The 20,435-nt window shown below is 43.8% G+C and overlaps 8 protein-coding genes across 8 annotated transcripts; 4 read left to right on the forward strand and 4 right to left on the reverse strand.

Moving 5' to 3' along the window:
- Positions 1 to 4,809: 4,809 nt before the first annotated feature.
- On the reverse strand, positions 4,810 to 6,636 carry FOIG_07514 (uncharacterized protein; the record flags this gene model as incomplete). The annotated part of the gene is made up of 4 exons (XM_031207089.1): positions 4,810 to 5,046; positions 5,097 to 6,228; positions 6,283 to 6,346; positions 6,423 to 6,636. The coding sequence occupies 4 exons, from the start codon at positions 6,634 to 6,636 to the stop codon at positions 4,882 to 4,884; spliced, it is 1,575 nt and encodes a 524-aa protein (XP_031062622.1). The 3' UTR covers positions 4,810 to 4,881.
- Positions 6,637 to 6,981: 345 nt separating this feature from the next.
- On the forward strand, positions 6,982 to 8,819 carry FOIG_07515 (uncharacterized protein). Its single transcript, XM_031207090.1, has one exon. The coding sequence runs from the start codon at positions 7,080 to 7,082 to the stop codon at positions 8,766 to 8,768; it is 1,689 nt and encodes a 562-aa protein (XP_031062623.1). The 5' UTR covers positions 6,982 to 7,079; the 3' UTR covers positions 8,769 to 8,819.
- Positions 8,820 to 8,854: 35 nt separating this feature from the next.
- FOIG_07516 (uncharacterized protein) lies at positions 8,855 to 11,110 on the reverse strand (the record flags this gene model as incomplete). Its single annotated transcript, XM_031207091.1, has 1 exon — positions 8,855 to 11,110. One exon carries the CDS (start codon positions 11,108 to 11,110, stop codon positions 8,855 to 8,857), a length of 2,256 nt encoding a protein of 751 aa, XP_031062624.1.
- A 741-nt stretch (positions 11,111 to 11,851) lies between these two features.
- On the forward strand, positions 11,852 to 13,059 carry FOIG_07517 (uncharacterized protein; the record flags this gene model as incomplete). Its single annotated transcript, XM_031207092.1, has 2 exons — positions 11,852 to 12,089; positions 12,143 to 13,059. 2 exons carry the CDS (start codon positions 11,852 to 11,854, stop codon positions 13,057 to 13,059), a joined length of 1,155 nt encoding a protein of 384 aa, XP_031062625.1.
- Positions 13,060 to 14,277: 1,218 nt separating this feature from the next.
- On the forward strand, positions 14,278 to 14,448 carry FOIG_07518 (uncharacterized protein; the record flags this gene model as incomplete). Its single annotated transcript, XM_031207093.1, has 1 exon — positions 14,278 to 14,448. The coding sequence occupies one exon, from the start codon at positions 14,278 to 14,280 to the stop codon at positions 14,446 to 14,448; it is 171 nt and encodes a 56-aa protein (XP_031062626.1).
- Positions 14,449 to 15,426: 978 nt separating this feature from the next.
- Positions 15,427 to 16,446, reverse strand: FOIG_07519 (uncharacterized protein). Its single transcript, XM_031207094.1, has 2 exons — positions 16,059 to 16,446; positions 15,427 to 15,997 (listed from the first exon to the last, which is right to left on the reverse strand). Exons 1-2 carry the CDS (start codon positions 16,393 to 16,395, stop codon positions 15,474 to 15,476), a joined length of 861 nt encoding a protein of 286 aa, XP_031062627.1. The 5' UTR covers positions 16,396 to 16,446; the 3' UTR covers positions 15,427 to 15,473.
- Positions 16,447 to 17,070: 624 nt separating this feature from the next.
- FOIG_07520 (alcohol dehydrogenase) lies at positions 17,071 to 17,931 on the forward strand (the record flags this gene model as incomplete). Its single annotated transcript, XM_031207095.1, has 3 exons — positions 17,071 to 17,417; positions 17,471 to 17,700; positions 17,756 to 17,931. The coding sequence occupies 3 exons, from the start codon at positions 17,071 to 17,073 to the stop codon at positions 17,929 to 17,931; spliced, it is 753 nt and encodes a 250-aa protein (XP_031062628.1).
- A 912-nt stretch (positions 17,932 to 18,843) lies between these two features.
- FOIG_07521 (uncharacterized protein) lies at positions 18,844 to 19,988 on the reverse strand. Its single transcript, XM_031207096.1, has 5 exons — positions 19,807 to 19,988; positions 19,654 to 19,756; positions 19,562 to 19,597; positions 19,144 to 19,511; positions 18,844 to 18,938 (listed from the first exon to the last, which is right to left on the reverse strand). The coding sequence occupies exons 1-4, from the start codon at positions 19,848 to 19,850 to the stop codon at positions 19,368 to 19,370; spliced, it is 327 nt and encodes a 108-aa protein (XP_031062629.1). The 5' UTR covers positions 19,851 to 19,988; the 3' UTR covers positions 18,844 to 18,938; positions 19,144 to 19,367.
- Between the last annotated feature and the right edge of the window lie 447 nt (positions 19,989 to 20,435).

Genomic DNA, 20,435 nt, shown 5'->3' on the forward strand with positions numbered 1-20,435 from the left:
TACGGCATCTATGCAGATGATATCTGGAACTTTGATGAGACCGGCTTTATGATGGGCAACATAGAAACCGGTATAGTGATTACCAGCTCAGAGAGGCGTGGAAACCCAAAATCAGTCCAGCCTGGAAATCGGGAATGGGCTACGGTAATTCAAGCGATTAATGCAGAAGGCCAGGCGATTGATCCATTCATCGTGGTTACAGGCGAATTTCACCTTCAGAACTGGTATGAAGAAAGCAACCTCCCTGCCACCTGGGTTATTGCCACAACTGAAAATGGCTGGACAGATAATGAGACGGGCCTCGACTGGCTAAAGCACTTTGATCGGGCTACAACTGACCGATCAGTTGGTGCCTATCGTCTTTTGATCCTCGATGGTCATGAAAGTCACCAGTCAGCCGATTTCCAGATATATTGTGAGGAACACAATATTATTACACTCTGTATGCCGCCTCATTCATCACACCTACTTCAGCCCCTTGACGTCGGGTGCTTTGGGCCGCTGAAAAAGGCATATGGTCGAGAAATAGACCAACTGATCAAAAGGAGGATAACCCATATCCAGAAGACTGACTTCTTCCTGGCCTTTTATGCCGCATTCCAAGTTACTATAACTGAGAAAAATATTAAGGGAGGTTTTAGAGGAGCCGGGCTTGCTCCCTTTAACCCAGAACATGTTATCTCGAAGCTTGATATACAACTACGGACCCCAACGCCTCCCCAGGAGGTCACTGAACTTACAACCCCTTGGACTTCAAGGACCCCAAAGACAATACTAGAGACCCAATCTCAATCTAAGTATCTGCAAGGAAGGATCAGAAATCACAAGAGCAGCTCCCCTGAGTCAATAATTGAAGCTGTGAAGTATTTTGAGAAAGGACAGAGCATTCTTCTACACAAGATAGCCTTATTAGAGGCTGAGAACCGGGACCTTCGTCAGGCAAATGAGATGCTTAGCCGGCGGCGTAGGGCAAAAAGAACACGCCTACAGAGAAGAGGGAATATGACTATAGGGGAAGCCCAAGAGATAATTAATCAGGCAGATGTGGATATGCAGATAGTAGGCGAATCATCGAGAAGTGGTGGTCGAGGAAGGTCAGAGCGACCAGGTGGTCGGCGTTGTAGCAAATGCAATAAGGCCGGGCATAATGCAAGAACCTGTCAAGAGGGTATTCAGGCTATTGAGAATTAATATAGTAATTGATTTTAATTGATTAGATAATCTGTTGTATTTTTATTGCGATTTATCTGATGAAGGTTAAGATTTTTGTCTCGCGCACTTATCTGTCTCGCACGCTTATCGTGTACGTTATTATTTAGTATTATAAGGGTATTACAAATACATATGTTAATATATCTTATATATATAATAAGTAAGTGGATTAGATAACTAAGTGGATTAAGAAGTTTTATACCTTAAATTGCGATTTTAAAAAGATTCTTAAAAATTCAAACTAAGCCTAAAATAGCTATAATCTTAATTATAGGTTTATTATACCATTCTTAATTAATATAGATTTCTCTAGAATTTAAAGAAAATTATAAAGTAAATTAGAAAATGCTTATTTATATTGTTTTTTTCTTAATTTTATTCTTAAAAGATTTAATAAATTAATTAAAAATCTAAGAAAATTAGTATCTTATGGCTCTTTCTTTAAAAAGGCTAAAATTAAATTCTTAAAATTCCTAGGGCTATATAGCACATTTTAGAAAATCTAAAATATATACCTTTAGTTATATAATATAACTAATCCACTTAGTTATTATATATATTATACCAATTTTAACTATAACTAATAACCTAATTATAATTACTGCTAATATAATATTATAATTTAATACTTTATACTCTAAGGTTGAGACCTAATAATTTAAAACCCTCCCTTTATTACTAAGGCTATTAATTAAACCTTGAGCAAAAGCATTATAATTATTAACATAGCCTACCTTGCCTCCCTCTTCTTTAGTAGCCTCTAGTTAAATAACCCCTATTACCTATGAAAAACGTCTATTAAGCTATTAATGTTTTTTTCTATAAGAAAAAAATTTAATGCTAGTAGAACATAGGGCAGCCGATGGCTTTTTTCTTAACTAGTTGACGTTTTCTAAAAAAAACGGGTTTTAATAGGGTTAGGGTTCCGCGGAAGAGATGTATATAACTTTTAGCTATATGGATTTTAAATATAAAGTTCTTTTTCTAACTAGCTATATCTTAAAGGGCTAAGCCATACCTTAAGGAATTAGCTTAGAATTAAATTTTAAATAAGAATTATAAATAAGTCTAATATAAATACCTAGCTTTTTAAGGCCATTATAATTTAAATAGAATTATTTAAAAATTATTATAGCTTTTTATAAATAATATATATATTAAAATATTTTTTAAATATTTTATTATAGTCTATAAGCTATATAAAATAAAAAGTAAAAAAGTAAGAAATTAATATAAGATTTTTAAAGCTATTAATATTATAAGCTTAATAAAAGTATATAATAAAAATATAGCTTTTAATATATTATAATAAAGATAAAGGGATTTTTAAGTAATAATATATAATATAGTTAATAAGCATGCATTGCAGATAAGCATATATTGCATTTTTCCCTCTTATATTTAACTTTTTATCTAATCGGATAATTCTTAATAACTAAAAATGGCATAACCTTTAGATAAAGCTAGAACCCTTCTTGCACTTTAAGCCCTTTAAAATAATCTAAAACTTAGTATCTAATGTGCTATAAAGAACTATAAGATCTCTGAGTATAGATTATATTACTGCTATAATAGTATTTAATTATAATATAATTAGATCCTAAAGTTATAGAAATTATTTAATCTAGAGGAATAGATAATAATCTAATTTATCCTTAACTTAGATTCCTAAGGATTTCCTTTGCGACTGTGTTTTATAAAAGAAATAGCTAATTCTCTGCTTATTAACTATAATGCATTACCTATTAATAAGTGCTAGGCTTATAACTTTATAAAGTAATAATTAAAGCTAAAGATATATTTATTTTATAAATATAATTATTAGAGAGCTAAATGCAAAGATCTAATTATTATTTATAATTAGTTTAGGCTTATATAAAATATAATTATAAAGTATAATATCTGATTAGATAATATCTAGAACTTTAATAAGACTGGCTTTATAATAGGCCTTATTATGGCTAGAATAGTTATTATAGGTTTAGAAATATAAGGAAGGCTAAAATTAGTATAGCCTGGAAACTAGGAATAAATTACTATAATCTAGGCAATTAATACAAAAGGTTAATTAATTATACTATTTATTATTAGTATAGGCTAATATTACCTTACTAATTAATACTAAGAATATAACCTCCTAGGCAATTAGGTTATTATAATAAGCTAAAATAGGTAGATAAATAATAAGCTAGGTCTTAAGTAGCTAAAGTACTTTAATTAGTTTATAACTAACTAATTAACTAGTTCTTATTATCTCCTAATCCTTAATAGTTATAAAAGCTATTACTTGGCTGATTTTAAGAGATATTATAAGGAGAATAAGATTATTATACTTTATATACCTACTTATATATCTTATTTATTTTAGCCTCTTAATATTAGGTATTTTAGGCTATTAAAATAGGCTTATAGTTAAGAAATAAAATATCTAATTAGATACTTTATAACTTATATTTCTAAGACTAAGTTCTTTTTTGCCTTTTATATTATATTTAAAGCTACCTTTATAGAAAGTAATATCTAGGAGGGTTTTAAAGGAGCTAGGCTTGCTCCTCTTAACTTAGAAACTATAATCTTAAAGCTTAATATATAGCTATAGACCCTAATGCCTCCCAAGGAGGCTACTTAACTATTAATACTATAAGCTTTAAAGACCCTAAAGATAGTAATTAAGGCCTAATCTTAATCTAAATACCTTAAAAGGCAAATTAGAAGGTATTATAGTAGCTTCCTAGAGTTTATTATTAAAGCTTTAAAGTTAGCTACTAAGGTAATAAAGGTAGTTATATATAAGGTTACCTTATTAAGGGCTAAGCTTTGTAATCTTTGAGATGCAAATAAGATACTAAGTTGGCGCTATAGGGTAAAAAGGATTAGATTATAGAAAGGAGGGACTATAATTATATAGGAAGTATTATAAGTAATTAATTAGATAGATATTAATATGTAGGTAGTGGCCGAATTATTGAGAAGTGGTGGTTAAGGAAGGTTAGAGTAACTGGGTAGTTGGCGCTGTAGTATATGCGGTAAGGGCGGGTATAATATAAGAACTTATTAGGTAGTTCTTGAGTTATCTAGGGAGGAATTTAGTGTATAAAAGCTAGGCTTTTTAAACTGCAGCTTGAGTTTTTAAGCTATAGGTTGAAAAGGTTAAGGAAGGTGCGATGTATGCTTGTCTGCGATGTATGCTTATTAACTATATTAAATATATATTTATTAATACTTTTCTAAACTTAGCTTTCTAGCTATTAATAAAACTTCCTTATATTAATAAAGCCTAATATATATTATATCTACTTTAAAGAGATATAATATCTTACCTTACTTAGTATTATGCCTTATAATACTTATAAATATAAACCTATTAAAGTATAGTTTGCTAGTTTAGAAACTCTATTATTATATAAGAATTATTAAATAACTTTAAGAAGGATTATATATATATTATAATTAAACAGTTAAACTATTAAAGCTTTTATTAACTAAGTTATTTAGGCTTACTGGAAAAGTTAAACTATTATATTTTATTAAGGCAAGTTATATCTAGGCTGGTAACTAGAAGCTTTAATAGATAAGAGAATACAAGCTAATTAAGTTCATAAGATTAATAGTTAATGAATTTAAACACAATGCTTATAATGGTACAGCTCGCTAAGTTGCATCTTACTATCAGATCGTATAAGAGCCCATCTTGCGGATTGGAACTCGGCGATAGAACAGGGTATTAATCTCCTGGTAAGTTCGACCCTTGAGCTCAGGAATATAAAAGATACAGAGAATAGAAGCGAAAGCAGAGAGTCCACCAAAAATAAAACCAACTTTGCCACCGAGGTTCTAAAGCAGTTAGTATTTTTATTAACTCGTGTATTAGAAAAAAAACTTACACCCACGTCAGGATTCACCATATATGGGACAGCGAAAAACATTATAATACCAAAGATGGCCTGGGTTGCTGTAGCCAAAGCTGTAGTTCGCGCCCTCTGAGAAAGAGAAGATACCTCGCCTAAAAGAACAAAAGCGACCGCACCGATCGTGAGGAAGTAAACGAAAGAGAAGACAACGGTCAGAGAAGACATGACCCATTTGGCTGCACCTGTTGGCACAACGTCGAGGATACCGATGAGCAGAAGAATCGAGGTACAGGCGAACATGCCAACGACGAAAATGGGACGGTGACCACAGCGGTTGATGATGAACCACGAACAGATGTTGCCAGCTACACCACAAGCGGTGACACCAACACCGAGGTTGAGAGACTTTCTTACATCGAGGCCAGCGAGTTGGAAAAAGTAGGTTGAGAAGCTGAGGACGAAGATGATACCTACGGCGTGCTGACAAGCAAATACGCCGATTGAAATCAGTGTCCGGATCCTATCAGTGCCCTGAAACGCAGAGATGTATGAGGGACTGGCCATACTGGCTTCCTCTTCAACTGTCTGTTGAATGGCCTGAAGCTTTTCTGACGCCTCGAATTCGGATCCGTACAGGTCTTGAAGGACAGTCCTGGCTTCTTCCGTCTTTCCAGCTCGCACGAGGTACCAAGGCGATTCTGGAGAGAGAAAGCTACCGACGAAAAGAAAGACAGAGAAGACCAGCTGCGCAAGGAAAGGCCCCCGAAAAGCCCACACATCGTCCCTGTTACCGAAGCCAGAGGTGACCGAGTTGGAAATGAGCTGGCCGACAGCAATAGAGAGGTTCACGCCAGCAGTAGAGAGACCACGTAGAACAGTCGGGGCGATCTCGGAGCATGTGATTGGGCCAAGGGTCAGGTAGAAGCCGACTCCGACGCCGAGGATGAGCTTGCTGACGACGAAAGCGGCGCGAGTTGAGGCAAAGGACTCTCCCATTATGCCACCTGTGACGATCAAGACGCCCAAGGTGAGACTTTTCTTGCGACCCATTCTATCAGAGATGGCACTGCAAGCGAATCCTCCAAAGAACTGACCGACTGAGGACACAATGTTGAAGGCGGTCAACCAGTCAGCGGGGATAACCCAGTCGCCGTCGATTTCATAACTTGGGAGTTGATTAGAAACAATGGTCGAACGGATAGATGCTTTGGTGACCTACCCGTAGTATTTGCGAAAGGCGGGCACACCAACCATGGCGCCATTAACTTGCGTATCGAAACCCCCTTGGTCGACAAGTTAGTTCTACATGTCGTGATATGATATGCTTGCGTGATTGAAGGAATGAGAAAGAAGACTCACAGCCGACAGCACACATGCACCAGAAGAATGACCACCAGATAATCTTTGGGTGCCTTCTAGCAACATCCCTGAATGTTAGATTGTGTTCATTGGCATTGGCAACCTGTATCTGATCAAGGGTGTGCTTGTCGGAGACTGCCATATGTTCAACAGTCGCATCTTTATCGCTTGAGGTGCTCTTTTGGTCGATCGAGTACTGGTTGGTGGTGGTCATGGTGCGATTGGTATTCAGCCGTGCTGTTTCCTCTGAAGAGATGCTGTCCTCCAGATTCTGGCGGTTATGTGGTGGATAGTAGGTTGACGAACAGGATATGCCATGTATCTTATATCATTTTGGCTAACAGACACTGTCTACAGCAACGATTTAGTTTAACAATGTGCAGCTGCTTCCCCCCCCGCACAAATAATCGCCCAATCTGGGGAAAGGTTTAGTCCAATCAACGATGTAGTTAGCGTGGCTCTCAGTCTCGTTCGTCAGGCGGGGAAGCATAAGAGACATATTTAGTGGCGTCACTCAAATGTCGGATTAAGCCCCGACACTCCGCTAGTTCGTAATCAATGTCCTCGGATAAAGGAAACGAAACCAGCCAGTCTCTACCAAACCCATCGTTCCCCTTTAACACTCTCCCCCGATATTCCGCACTCATTCTTCTCGACATGTCATCTAAATCCCGGCTTCGATCAGACTCCCATCGTGGCCCAATTAGTCGCACCAGCTCCACATACGTTCGGAAACGAGCCACCAAAGCATGCCAGGTCTGTCGCGCACGGCGGACAAAATGTGATCAACAAAGACCTGCTTGCTCATTCTGCGTCAAAGCTGGCGTGGAGTGTATTTTCGATCTAGATGAAAGGGCAACTTTTGATCAAGCAAGTCTTGCAATCATAGATCGACTTGACCGATTGGAGCGCAAGATAGATGCACAGTCACAGTCTGTCATGCCAGATATTCCTGGCCAGACATTACCCCGAAACCAGGTTAATCAAAATCTTTTCTTTTTTCCTTGTACGGTAGACAAGGTCTTGCAATGGGATCTCTTCCGCGACGCTTCCTCCCCGACTCTCACAGCCAGCACACAGCAATCCCTTGCATCACAGCCACAAGGTGGCAATGATAATACAGAGACTTCGTGGGTCGGCGACATCCTCGACCGGACGTTATGCGACCGATGGCTCGACAACTTCTTTGCCCATATACACGTCAAGAATCCGATTCTGGATGAGACGGAAACAAGAAGACTAGTCTCGAGATTGTGCGCAAGGGGACTTGACTGGGACGTAGAGTCGGGCCTGGCTCTTCTGGTGTGCGCCAACGGAGCCATTGCTCGTCCCTTGCAAGAAACCCTTCCTTTTTCGCATTCAGACCGACGCATGGCGATTTCCTTGCTTAGCGCAGCGCAGAGAAGACTCGGTGGGGGATTGGGTCCTACGGGCCTGATACAGGCTCAGTGTGCCTTTCTATCAGGAGTTCTCCTCATGTCACTGATGCGTCCCGTCGAGGCTTGGACGACCTTTGTCCATGGTTTGGCTATTTGCCAGACATTTGCTTGCACCCAACAACGTGATCACGATGTGGGACAGATGGGTTCTCGGGAGGCCTCGGAGCAGAGTGTCCTGTGGGCATGCTGGAAGTCTGAGCAGGAACTCAGGTTGGAACTGGGAATGTCCAACTTTACTTGTCTAGCTGATGACCCGCCTGAACTATTTCCCAACCCCCCTGAAGGTTGTGAAGGTCATGTAGAGCAAGCGTGGTACTTTTACCTCTCTGAGATAGCGCTCTGGAGACTCGAGGTGAACGCTCGGCGTTTGATGACTCAGATCCAGCATGAAGACTGGCCGTCGGTCTCGAAATCCATAAGTGAGATTGGCCAAGATGCATCAAATCAACTTAAGACATGGAAGACAACACTACCGCCACTGGTCAGCATCCATCAAGGTGCCGAGGACGATGTTATCCGATTTGTACTGCGTGGTCGCATAACATACATCCATGAGCTCGTTTCTTGGCCTTTTATACATGTGGCTCTGAATCGAATCGCTGAATTTGATCTTGCTGAACACGAAACCGCGGCTGCTCTTTCTTTCCACTATGACAGGCTTCTCGTCAACGAACCAGGTTACTATCATCGTCACCACGGGACTTGGCTCATGTTACGAACCTCGGCAAGAAGCGCGTGCATCTTGCTCGGATTTGCCCGCATGTACCCTGGTTCAAGCCTCTTACCTTCGGGTTGGAAGAATACAGTCTTAGGAACACTAAAGATGGTTGAGTACTGGAGCAATGAAGCTGAGGGAATGCTCTCGGTGTTACAAAGTATGACATGGTTATTCCAAACTATACAATAATTGAAATTTCTGGCAATTAGGTAACTTGTTTACTTAATAGATCTATCTTCCATCTGCTTCGATATCTCAGGCAGGCCATGGCTTGACTAAAGTTGACACATTTTGCGAACTCCGTGTTTATCCCCAGCGTATGCTGCAACCTCAATCTGGAAGTGATCAACCAACAAGCAAAACTGGCCATCAACCCATCGTTCAATCGGCCGCAACGATGCATCAGCAAATATCCGCCTAAACTCTCCAGCTCGTAAATAAACGCTCTCGAAGCCAAGAAGGACTCGGCGTGGATACTCAGCCATGTTGGGATATCCATAAACCTGGGCGACGTGATGCCCAGATCTTTGCCCCGTATTTTCCACATCGACCGCCACCTTGACACTATTATAACCTGTAGACTCCATTCTAGGCTCAAATTCGAGGTTACTAAACCTGAATTCGGTATACGACAATCCATAGCCGAGTGGAAACGCGGCATCAACTCCAAGCTTGTCGAGTAGACTTTGACCGTACCAACGATCGTATTTGATAGCCGATGCTTCAATGTCAACATCAGGGAGGTGGTTCTCATCTTGTGGGATAGAGAATGGCAATCTGCCCCCAACATTGACCCTTCCCAGTAAAACGTCTGCGAGTGCATGGCCGCCTTCTACCCCCGCGTACCAACTGATCATTATGGCGGGGACTTTGTCTTTCCATTCTTCCATTATGACAGCGCCGGCGCAAATAAGCACAACAATTGTCTTAGAGTTCACAGACGCCACTGCATTGATGATTTCAACATCTCGAGGTCTCAATCTCAGGGACAATCGGTCGCCGCCAGCACCAACTTCGAGTGCCGAAGTTGGACTTTGTTTGTCCTGAGATGGGTTACCCTGCACAATCGCCAGAATCTCCTTTTGGTCGGAGTTCTTAGTGGGAGGGAATAGCTCTGATAAGCGAGGATCGTTCTGGAGAGAAGGCACCACATACTCGCCCTCATCGCTGGCGTCGTAGCCCACGACAACAACTGCAACATCTGCTTTCTCGGCTGATATTGCAGCAGACTCAGGACTGTCGCCATCGTCAAGCATGATCTCTGCATTGGGAATCCCGTCCTTGAGTCCCTGGTAAGGGGTGACCACGGTCGGTGAAAACACCTGCGAAGAGCCCTTATCCCCGGTATTGGGTTTGTTTGCTAGGCGACCAATAAGGGCCAAACGAGTTACATCTGCTTCGTTGAGCGGAAGGAGAGGAGTGCTATTGATGGTGTTATTCTTGAGGAGGACGATTGACCGTTCAGCGACCTCTCTGGCGAGTTGCCGATGTTCTTTACAAAAGACGACGGACGCATCAGGTGTCTCTGAGAGAGATCGAGAGGCAAACTTTAGCTGCGTTCTCAGGATCCTCGTCGCTGATTTGTTGACATCGATCCAGGATAGTTCGCCGCTACGGAGGGCATTCTCCAGGTGCATTGCTCGTTGCTGCGCGAAAGGCGCTTCAATATCGAGACCATTTTTTACCGAAAGCGCGGCGTCTCGTAAGCCAAAAATAAAATCCGATACAACAAACCCGGTGAATTTCCACTGTTCTCGAAGGATATTTGTCAGGAGAGCTTTGCTTTGCCCTGCCCATTCTCCGTTGACCGAGTTATAAGAAGACATCACTGAAGCCACGCCAGCTTCAACAACCCTTCTGAAGTGGGCTAGGTAGACTTCATGAAGAACGTCCTCTTCGATCTCCACATCAACTCTAAATCGTGCATTCTCCATGGAATTCAGGGCAAAGTGTTTAACACATGCCATAACATGATTTTGAACGCCCTGAGTAAGTGCAACTCCAAACTCGCCCAACAGAAATGGGTCTTCTCCATATGTTTCTTGGATGCGGCCCCACGCTGGGTGACGCGGAAGATTGATGCACACGCCAGCGAAGTAATTGGCGCCCTGTGCCTTGGCTTCCAGTCCAATGGCGTTACCAACACGGCGTTCAAGTTCAGTGTCCCATGTGGCGCCGCGTGCCATGGAGATTGGAAATGCCGTTGACGAGCCCATGACGACGCCCCTGGGTCCATCCGTGAACTTGATTCCCGGAATGTTGAGGCGAGGAATCGCACCCATGACGAATGGCTTGCGATTATATCGATCACAGAGTATTCCTCGTAGGCCCTCCCAGAATGGTACATCTCCATCCAGAAGATGTAAACGCTCCGTCAAAGAGAGTTCTGTCAGTAGATGAGAAGCGACAGCTGAAGGGTCGTGACCGAAGCTGACTTCCTTTACAGCCTTAGCAAAGGTCAGAGGCTGGTGGTTTTCACGACCAACAGGATGATGATGATGTAACAATGTCGGTGGTGTAACGCTCTTCATGTTGGCTGGCACTGAGATGAAAGGTCAAGGGTAGACAAGATGCGATAGATGCAGACTGAAGGGGGCTGTACACCTGTCAAAAATAAATATGAAGGCCTGTCGCAATGAGAGCGACTCTATGTAAGGCGGCTAGAGCTATATTCTAAGTTAGAATGCGCTCAGCACAATATCGCGGAGTCTCGGGTGAAAGGCATCATAAACATGTGCCATCCGCATACCGAGTCGGTTTTGATCCAGTCCGCGGAATGTCGGGGCATAACCCGAAGGAGTCATGTCATGTTACAATTTTGGTCAGCTGAATGGCAGACACTACAGAGTAATTACCCCAGACAATTCCCCGCATGGCGATCCAGCCAAGCACCAAACCCCGCGTTTAGGCTATTTGGCTTAACTAGTCTATACCACGCCATTTAACTAGTTCTGGAAGATCCACGATAACATCCGTTTGGTCAAGGAGTAGCGTGATTTAAGTGCTGCATAGCAGTCAGCCAACACTACTATGTGGGTCCGCATTTATACGAAAGTCTTTTTTTGAATTAGCTACCCTCTTGTTAAGTCTGGTTTCTTACAAGTTACATGTCTCCATCGTATATGGTAATAAGCAGCTATCTTTGCCTCTTTTGCTACCCCTGATCCTGCCAGAGTGTGAAGATATATAAAGCCTCAGTTGTCCTCTGGTTGATAAACCCTCTTCAAATCGGTCATCAAGGACACACATCTTACCTGCAATCTGCCTTTACAATGATGATCAAGTCCATTATTCTCGGTTTGGTATATGTTACCACAGCCTACGGAGCCGCACTCGAGAAACGCGCTCCAGCCCCTTTCTCCAACTTTACCAGAAACGAATTCTTCAAGCCTGCAGCAGATGCTCAACTCTGGGGCACTCTCTATGCCCGATCACTCCAGTTGCCTGATGAGTCGCTGCTCATGACATGGGAAAACTACCCAGCTGAGTCCAAGGCCTACCCCGTCAACCGTCAGTCTTCTATAAACTATTTCGTGTGCCGCGGATGCTAACCCATCAACTAGACCCTATCTACAAGTCTGTGGATGGTGGTGCAACTTGGTCCAATTTCAGTGCTGTCAAAGACACCCAGAACGGCTGGGGCATGCGATTCCAGCCATTCCTGTATACTCTTCCAACTGACTTTGGTGGTTATGCCAGGGGTACCATTCTGGCAGCTGGTGTTTCGACCCCTGAAAGCCTCGAAGGTGGTGTATACATTGAAGTTTATGCAAGTAAAGATGGTGCAAAGACCTGGGAGTTTGTCTCTCACATTGCGTATGGCGATGGGCCTAATACCATCAAGAATGGCGATAAAGCACTGTGGGAGCCTTTCTTCTTAATGTACAAGGATCAGCTGGTCTGTTATTACTCTGACCAACGGGACCCCAAGCATGCCCAGAAGCTCGTCCATACCACTACCACTGATCTCAAAACGTGGTCAGACATTGTCGAGGATGAGGCCGAGAGCAACTATGACGCTCGCCCCGGCATGACCACTGTCGCTCATATCGAGAGCACTAACAAGTGGATCATGACTTGGGAACGCTGTGGTGTTGATGCCTGCAGGGTCTACTACAAAGTCTCCGATAGCCCTCTCACTTTTGGACCCATTCCCGGAACCAGACTTAAAGCCACCGACGGTAGCCTATTCTCTAGCGGACCATATGTGACTTGGGTCCGTAACCCTTACACCAGTGATGGCTCTGGCATCATCATTGTTAGCACCACTTCCTCCGAAAACATCCTCATTCAAGGTGACAACCCTGCCGAAGGAAAGTGGAAGAAGGTCGATATTAACCATTGGTCCGCATATACCCGCAGTGTCAGGGAGATTACTGTTAAGGGAACCAGAAGGCTTTTGATTGGAAACGGTGGCAATTTTGGAGACAAGAAGTATAACGGCGTTGCTGACGCCGTTGTTCCTATCCCAACGCTCTAAATTATCGTCCAGACTCAGTGTGTAGATGGATCATTGCAGCTCTACTGCATATGTAGGTCGTGGTACGCGAGGAAAAAGAAACCTTTACCATAGCTTATACGAGGACAAAACAAAATGGGCCAGTGGACCTCTTGCAGTGTTCTCTGGTAACAAGTAGCTAGATTATATATTTTATTCTATCTCTAGATTCTACTCTCCAAACCAAGGTGAGATGGGCCGACAGTTTACCTCTATCTCAGTCTGGACGGTGCCACCAATTACCTGTGAGAACCCCATTCCCCAAGTAACCAACTCCATAGAGTGTGCTGGGCATGATAGCTGTTCCGCGCCCAATGGTAGTTACGCGGCTCAGATGAGTGATATTCTCTCGAACAAACCACATCATGTCGCTCCTTTCCGTGTCTTCAACGGTCCGTCCGTTGAGTAAGATCTTTAGACGCAGAGGCTTGGAATTAGTCAATATAACAGGGCCTGCGCATGGCTGACGTCTTTTGGTATCCGGTGAGTTAAATGTATCAAAGTTGCTCTCCTGGCAAATGCGGGTTTGCTAAAGACTGTAACGCGGATCTTGAACCAAACATGCGCTCATCACGACTTTTCCGAGCTTTGCCGTGCCTAATCAGGACTTGGTGGGAAAGCCTGTTTCCGCCACAAAACTCAACTTCGAATAAAACTTGGCCGTGTCTTTGTGTGTTTAAGTCGTTCTGGGACGTGCTAGCTCGATTATGGTGGTTTGCGCATGAGATTACCACTGGAAAGCGTCCATTCAGCGGCCCGGCGGGGTTAAAAAAAAGCCCGATTCTCCTGACACCGGCAGAAGATATAAAGGCACGAATTGAGTTGGATTAGACCAAAATTTGTAGTGACGGGGATTTCCCTTGTATCAGCGCAAATAGCGAATGATAACTACAGGCACTGGGAAGCATGGAGCTCTGTCTTCTGCCATGAAAAAGACTGCGACCTACAAAATAGAGTTTGTGGACTCGTTACAGTAGCATTAAACAAACAAACTCCAGTGCTTCCGAAGAGAATGGAATTAGATGGGTATACAGCTCAGGCAGCACCGTCAGAGAACCCAGATTTAGTATTATTTTGACTACTCTATTATTCTTCCTCAATCTTTAAGCACATCATCACATCAGTACTGATGTGTTATCCCACTCCGCAACTCTCACCCCAAATCCAACGTAGAAGTCGAGCGATTGCCGGGTTGTCAGTATGGAGCTTACCAAGAAATCAACCCCGAAAAGCATCTTGATCTTCGGTGCTGCTGGTCACATTGGCCAACCCCTTGCCGAATATCTCACAGGCGAAGCCCCGGATATCCCAACTTTCGCTTGTCGCCAGAAGCACCGAGAAGCAGAAAATACTCCAGAACGACTTTCCTGAGGCCGGGTTCTCGCGGCTGATTACGAGGATCTATCTTCACTTGCGGCGGCTGTAAAGGGCGTCGAAGGCGTTTTCGTCATATTGTCCAGCGGCATGTCGGAAAGCGTTGCCATGACGAATCTTACAACTGTGCTAAAACAAGATGGCAGTGCAGTCCAGGTCATCCGCTTGCTCGGCATATTCCCCGAGTTCAACCCCCACCGCGTGCCTGCAAATTTGGGGCGGAGAGCCTGCCCATTGAGCACCCGATTGCCAAGCGGATCCTCGATGAAAGCGGACTTCCAGCCACATACATCAACTGCGGAGCTTCTTTTATCGATAATCTGTGGTTACAGATCCAGCCGGTCCTATTGAATAAGACGTCCATCTGGCCAGAGCATCGTGTGCCGTTTCTCGACCCGCAAGACATTACAGAAGTTGCAGGGCGCCTGTTTCTCTCAGACAATGCTAAGGGGCATCTCGCACCATGAATAACGGCTATAACTGGTTGACGTATGAAGAAGTGGCAGGAATTCTTGGTGATGAATTGGGTGAAAGATTGCCTTTGACGGAAGCTATGAGGGCTTCATGGAGTTCTGGGGCCCTAGAATGGGAAAGAAGGCGGAGGGACTCTGGAATTTCTTCAAGTTCGAACAGGCTAATGAGGAACAATGGGCTTTGAATAATTTTGTTGAACCGACTTTGGGAAGGAAGCCTACCACAGTCAGGGGCTGGATAGTGGAGCATAAGGATGCCCTCGTACATGCTACGCATCTAGTCTCCCGAGGAGAGTGAAGATAGGGTTCATGGGTTATAGTTCATTCAGCACAGAGAATGATTTGAACCGGAATTAAAGCTCTTTACGTAATCAAATTGGCCATTATCACATTAACCGTAGGACTGATGGGCTGATATGAAACAGACTCTGCATAGCCTGGCATTATTTTTAGTGAGGACAAAGAGCTAACTCTACCATATAGAGAAATATAGAGATAAGGAGCCAGCAGTCAATACCCATGATTAGGAAGGTATCAGCCTTTGAGATTCTATGGTGCAATAAACCTTTCTAGGTTAGGTTCTACCGAGCCTCCTCTGTTTGTAAAATATTCACCAGGAAACCGACGCGGAATCTGCAGGAGGAAGGACGAATTGATATCAATCCAGATAATGATTCGACGCAAGAGCCCATTCAAACCAAGTACATTCAGTCCGTGTCTTTGTTCAACCATATCGTAGAGCCCCTGCATGTGTATTCGATACGCCTCGACACCTCCATGCATCGCCTCAAAGCTAGCCATCTTTGCAACAGCCCCAATAAGCGCGTCGCTCATGTCATCATTTGTAACCATCAGTGCATTGATCGCCGAAATTGCCTGGAGCCTGAGTTGCAGGATATGGCTCGGTGAAATGGAGGTACCAGAGACTGATGACATGTTGGCAGCAGAAAGTAAAAGAATTGTTTGGAAGGGTGCCTCTTGAGATAGGACCAGCGGGAACCAGCTCGTGCGCAAAAGACCTTTATTTCCAGGCTGGTCTAACTCTGGGATATCCACTGCCATGTGTACGAGATCTGTGACATCGACAGCCTGTTAGTCGGACTGGAATGTTGTACGACATATACGGACACTAACAGTGATCCACGAGGCCAGGGACCTGCGGATTCCAAGGACCAGGATAGGTTCTGAAGGGATCGACCCGGCCGCCGCCGAGCTGCCTTTCGACGGGAGGTAGTTGCCAACATAACTGGTCGACATCTTGGCTGACACATTCAAAGACGATTTTCTGTTCCTTATCCCGTCCCCGACGTCCTTTTGGACGGCCGGGTTTCGTGTAAGCTTTCCAACCCCGCTTGGAAATATGTGACCGGACACTTGAATCCGCTTTCAGCAAATCAGGCTGATCGGCGATGACGAATTTAAGGTCTGAGTGCAGTTGAGGGGTGCACTGGATTAGTGGACAGCGAGACATGTGTGTTGTGCTCAAATGACCAGGCGTGGTAGAGGTTCTGTAATCTCAATGATGTACGGTAGGGAGTAGTGAAAGCTGACGTCAGGCAGGCCCTAGACCTAAATAGGGAAATGCATCACGGCTCACTAGTTGCTTTTAAGGTTTGGAACTCAGCTGCCAAGTGGCATGACAGCTGCTGATCAATACGCCATATGTTCTAGTGTAAGAGAGGTTGAAAGGTCAAGATTCATATCCTGCGCTATCTAGAGGTACCTCAATCTACCGCTGGTCCAGTTGCAATTGAGAGTATCCTTGATATTTAGAATTCAGCTGGATGTTACTTTTATAGAAACTTGTATTGTGCCTTCCGATCTGCAAAGGGATTCAATAGAAACGCTATACCTAATTTCGTAAATGCATCACGTTAACTAGTGATTAGTCCAACTTCCCAACCCTCAAATTCGCAGATATCAAGTTCAGTGCTTTTTTCCCTCTTGGGCATTTGGCTTAGGTACTATGCCCAATTCCGCCAATGCATATGTTCAACAAGTGCTGTTGTCGTCTTCCCTTCATCGAGATCTCTACTTGAGTCTGGTTATCTATATATAGATGCATCCCCTGACTTGTAACGGACAATACAGAAGGAATTCTCCCCCATACAAATTACAGCCTACAACTGATCTCATCGTTTCTAAAATGTCTCTCGAAGGAAAAGTCGTCCTCATCACCGGCGGAGCCAAGAACCTGGGTGCCGAAATTGCCCTATCCCTAGCCAGCATTGGCGGCAACCTAGCCCTCCATTACAACTCACCATCTACAAAGAACAATGCCGACGTTTTAGCAAAGACAATCAGCCAATCATTTCCCAAGGTGAAATATGAGTTCTATCAAGGCGATCTTACCACCAAAGTAGCAGTTGACAACCTGTTTGAATCGGTGCTCAAGGACTTTGGCAAGGTCGACATTGTCATCAACACGATTGGAAAGGTTCTCAAGAAGTCCATCGCTGAAATTTCGGAGGCAGAGTACGACAGCATGTTTGAGTGAGTCTCACCGCTTGAAGCTCCAAGTTTATTCTTACTAACCAAGACTACAGCGTCAACTCTAAATCGGCTTTCCTGATTCTCCAAGCTGGCGCAAAGCATGTCGAAGACGGCGGGAAAATCATCACTATCGTCACCGCCCTTCTCGCTGCCTTCACTGGGTTCTACACCTCATATGCCGGATCTAAAGCTCCTGTTGAGCATTTTACCCGTGGCGTTGCCAAAGAGCTCATGGGACGTCGAATCAGCGTCAATGCTGTCGCGCCTGGACCGATGGATACACGTAAGTTGTCTCTAATGCTCTTTTAATTGTGTACTAACAATAACGCGTCCTGTAGCTTTCTTCTATCCCCAGGAGGCCGATGATGCTGTGGCCTTTCACAAAAGCCAAGCGCTGGAGGGTCGACTGACGGATGTTAAGGATATTGCTCCCCTTGTTAAATTCCTTGTCACAGAGGGGGGATGGATTACGGGGCAGACCATCTTCGCTAACGGCGGTTATACTACTCGTTGAGTACTCCATGCCTAGTCAAATTCTATCTCAACTGAGACAAAATCATTGACTGTTCATTGTACCATCGTTAGGCTAACAGTCAATATTCCAAATTAGGAAATTCTGTTTACATGCATGCCTTGTCAACTTCACTCTTCTCTGTCGCAGCCAAGAACAGTTGAAACTTGAATGGCTCTCCGTCCTCGTAAGGTGATTTAATAGATGATGAAACACGTCTTCACTAAGCTTCTAAGTTTGTACTAAGCTTGTTTCCCTTCTGTGTATCAAGAGTATGGTTTATCGCGAAGTGGGTTCAGACCAAAACCCCCTGTTCAGAGGTTGAGCACCGACCAATCAGCGAAACTCCCATGCAACTTGTCCTCTAGCTTGTGAATAAGCTCTGAAGATATATTAAGCGGCAGGGTTACATTTCATGTAAATGCTTTTCCTTCTTGACTTCTATTTTTCATTTGGCTGGTCCATCAACAACTCACTAACATAACCATCCAATTCTCGATCTCCATCTTCCCTTCACCCCCGCAGTATCCAATTTTCAAAGTTGAGATTCTCGTCAACACGTTTTGCCTCATTGCGTTCGCCACCCTTACCGTGGCTGCGCCTCAGCGCCCTGACCTCAACCGAGATCCTGATAATAATGGCGACCGAATAGCACAGACGAAGCGGGTCGAGGATCTCCGCAACAAGGGCCTTACTTGCAATGAGGGTGCTCAGGAAGCTTTTATATGCTCTGATGGCCTTGGTGGCGACTGGTCAGTAAATCTACGCGAACACTGCCGCGCCTGCTACATGAGATAATTGAGATGGACGACTAACACTATATGAATAGTTTTATAAATATTTTCGGAGAAGGGAACTGCTTGATTTAAATAGTCTATCTGTATCATAAGCCGAGGCATTTCAGTATCCGAAATGCTTTCATGAATCGAAGAAATCCAACTTCCTCCGTCTCGCCGCTACGTATAGGCGGTAGAGTGTATTGCCCTGATGTCCATCAAGCCCGCGCTACTCTCTGCTTCATTACAATACCGCCAGATGTTTCACGAGTTCTGGGAAGCTTTATAGTGGTTTCCTTCAACATGGCCTTCCGTCGTTGCATTCCGTCGGTTTCTGTATGCTTCTTCTGTCAATCTGATCGCACGATCCTCAACAGGCCATGATTCACTAATAATGTGGCGATCTCTAGCCTGATAAGGGGCCGTCATGAAATAAGACCTCTCTTGTATGCGGAGGATACTATGCCCACCATCCTTCATTAAGTCTAATTCTAGAGGGTCTTGACCTTTACTTAGACCTTCTTCCCAGTTGCTCAGTATCAAGATGCTCTGTGATAGAGTCAATATGGCCAGGTTACAAACAAAGACTTGGGTCATGGAAAAAGAAAGAGTCTTCAAACGCTTCGGCAGAAGTCATTCCCCGCCACGTATTATACAAAGCCTTTAACATCTGCCACGGACCTTCTTGGGGTTGGCGTAGCACTTCCCTTCTCCATCGGCGCAGTCGTAGCCCTCCTCAGCGATCTTCCTGCAAGCATCCTCCCACTGATCACCGGCGATCTTGTCTTCAGTGGTGGCTTGGGCACACTACTCTCAGGTTAGTGTGCATCTCATTTATAAAAGGCAGTTTGACTTACGCGACCAGACGTCTCATTATAGGTAGCACCGCCCCACTAAAGGGTCAGTTAGCTGATAGGAGATTACTTGACTGTTGGTTACAAATGCATACCTCGTAGCCTTCATCGTTATACTCTGTGCATGCAGCGGCAGTCAAGCGCCAGTTGTAGCTATCGCCGTTGTGGCAAGCACAGTTGTCGTGAAGCTTCGCCGTCCTTTAGTCTTGTTAGACATCGTATTTCGACAGCCGGATTGATAGACTTACACGGCAGTAATGAGCAGGAAAGCGCTGAAAATCTTGGCAAACATGATGAATTCTGGTATTATTTGAGGAGATAGAAAGAAGTATTATTAGCTCGCAATCGTAGATAATTCGATGTAGATAATGAGTGACTGGAGGACAAAAGAGTGTCGAAGGTCCAAAACTGGTAAAGACTGTTGGTGATGGATGATAAGCCATTGACTATCAACGGACGTGCAGACACTTATAACACCTTATCTCAGAGATCATGCGTCCATCTTCTCAGCTGAACGGGTTTGTCCGAGCTTTCTCCATCAATGCAACGTCACTAATAGCCAGTACCAGCATCTACACGAATATTATGCCAACCTGAAACAATACCAAGGACCCTCCGAAAGATCAGCGCCAACATCCGACGAACCATAACGATATTCCCGCGGGCCTATATTCCAGAAACCTGCTTCTCATCCAATCCAAAGCATTCTATCTTGAGAAATACCCCAGCATCGGCAGTTCCGAAGATGGGGATAGAATATAGGGATGAAACATGTCATAAACTCTAATTCTCGCTGTCGGTGCGAAAATAGGAGAAGTTCATGACGCAGCCGAGGATTTGAAACCTCGGGATACGATTTTCCGTGTGGATCACCCGT

The sequence above is a fragment of the Fusarium odoratissimum genome (assembly GCF_000260195.1).
Source record: "Fusarium odoratissimum NRRL 54006 unplaced genomic scaffold supercont1.11, whole genome shotgun sequence".
Classification (NCBI taxonomy): domain Eukaryota; kingdom Fungi; phylum Ascomycota; class Sordariomycetes; order Hypocreales; family Nectriaceae; genus Fusarium; species Fusarium odoratissimum.

Coding starts and splice junctions, on each gene's coding strand:
- FOIG_07515 (XM_031207090.1), top strand. CDS start 7,080: ATGTCATCTAAATCCCGGCTTCGATCAGACTCCCATCGTGGCCCAATT.
- FOIG_07519 (XM_031207094.1), bottom strand. CDS start 16,395: ATGTCTCGCTGTCCACTAATCCAGTGCACCCCTCAACTGCACTCAGAC. Junction 15,998..16,058: donor CCCTGGCCTCGTGGATCACT/GTTAGTGTCCGT, acceptor TCGATGTCACAG/ATCTCGTACACATGGCAGTG.
- FOIG_07521 (XM_031207096.1), bottom strand. CDS start 19,850: ATGTTTGCCAAGATTTTCAGCGCTTTCCTGCTCATTACTGCCGT. Junction 19,757..19,806: donor TTCCTGCTCATTACTGCCGT/GTAAGTCTATCA, acceptor ACAAGACTAAAG/GACGGCGAAGCTTCACGACA. Junction 19,598..19,653: donor ATAACGATGAAGGCTACGAG/GTATGCATTTGT, acceptor CTGACCCTTTAG/TGGGGCGGTGCTACCTATAA.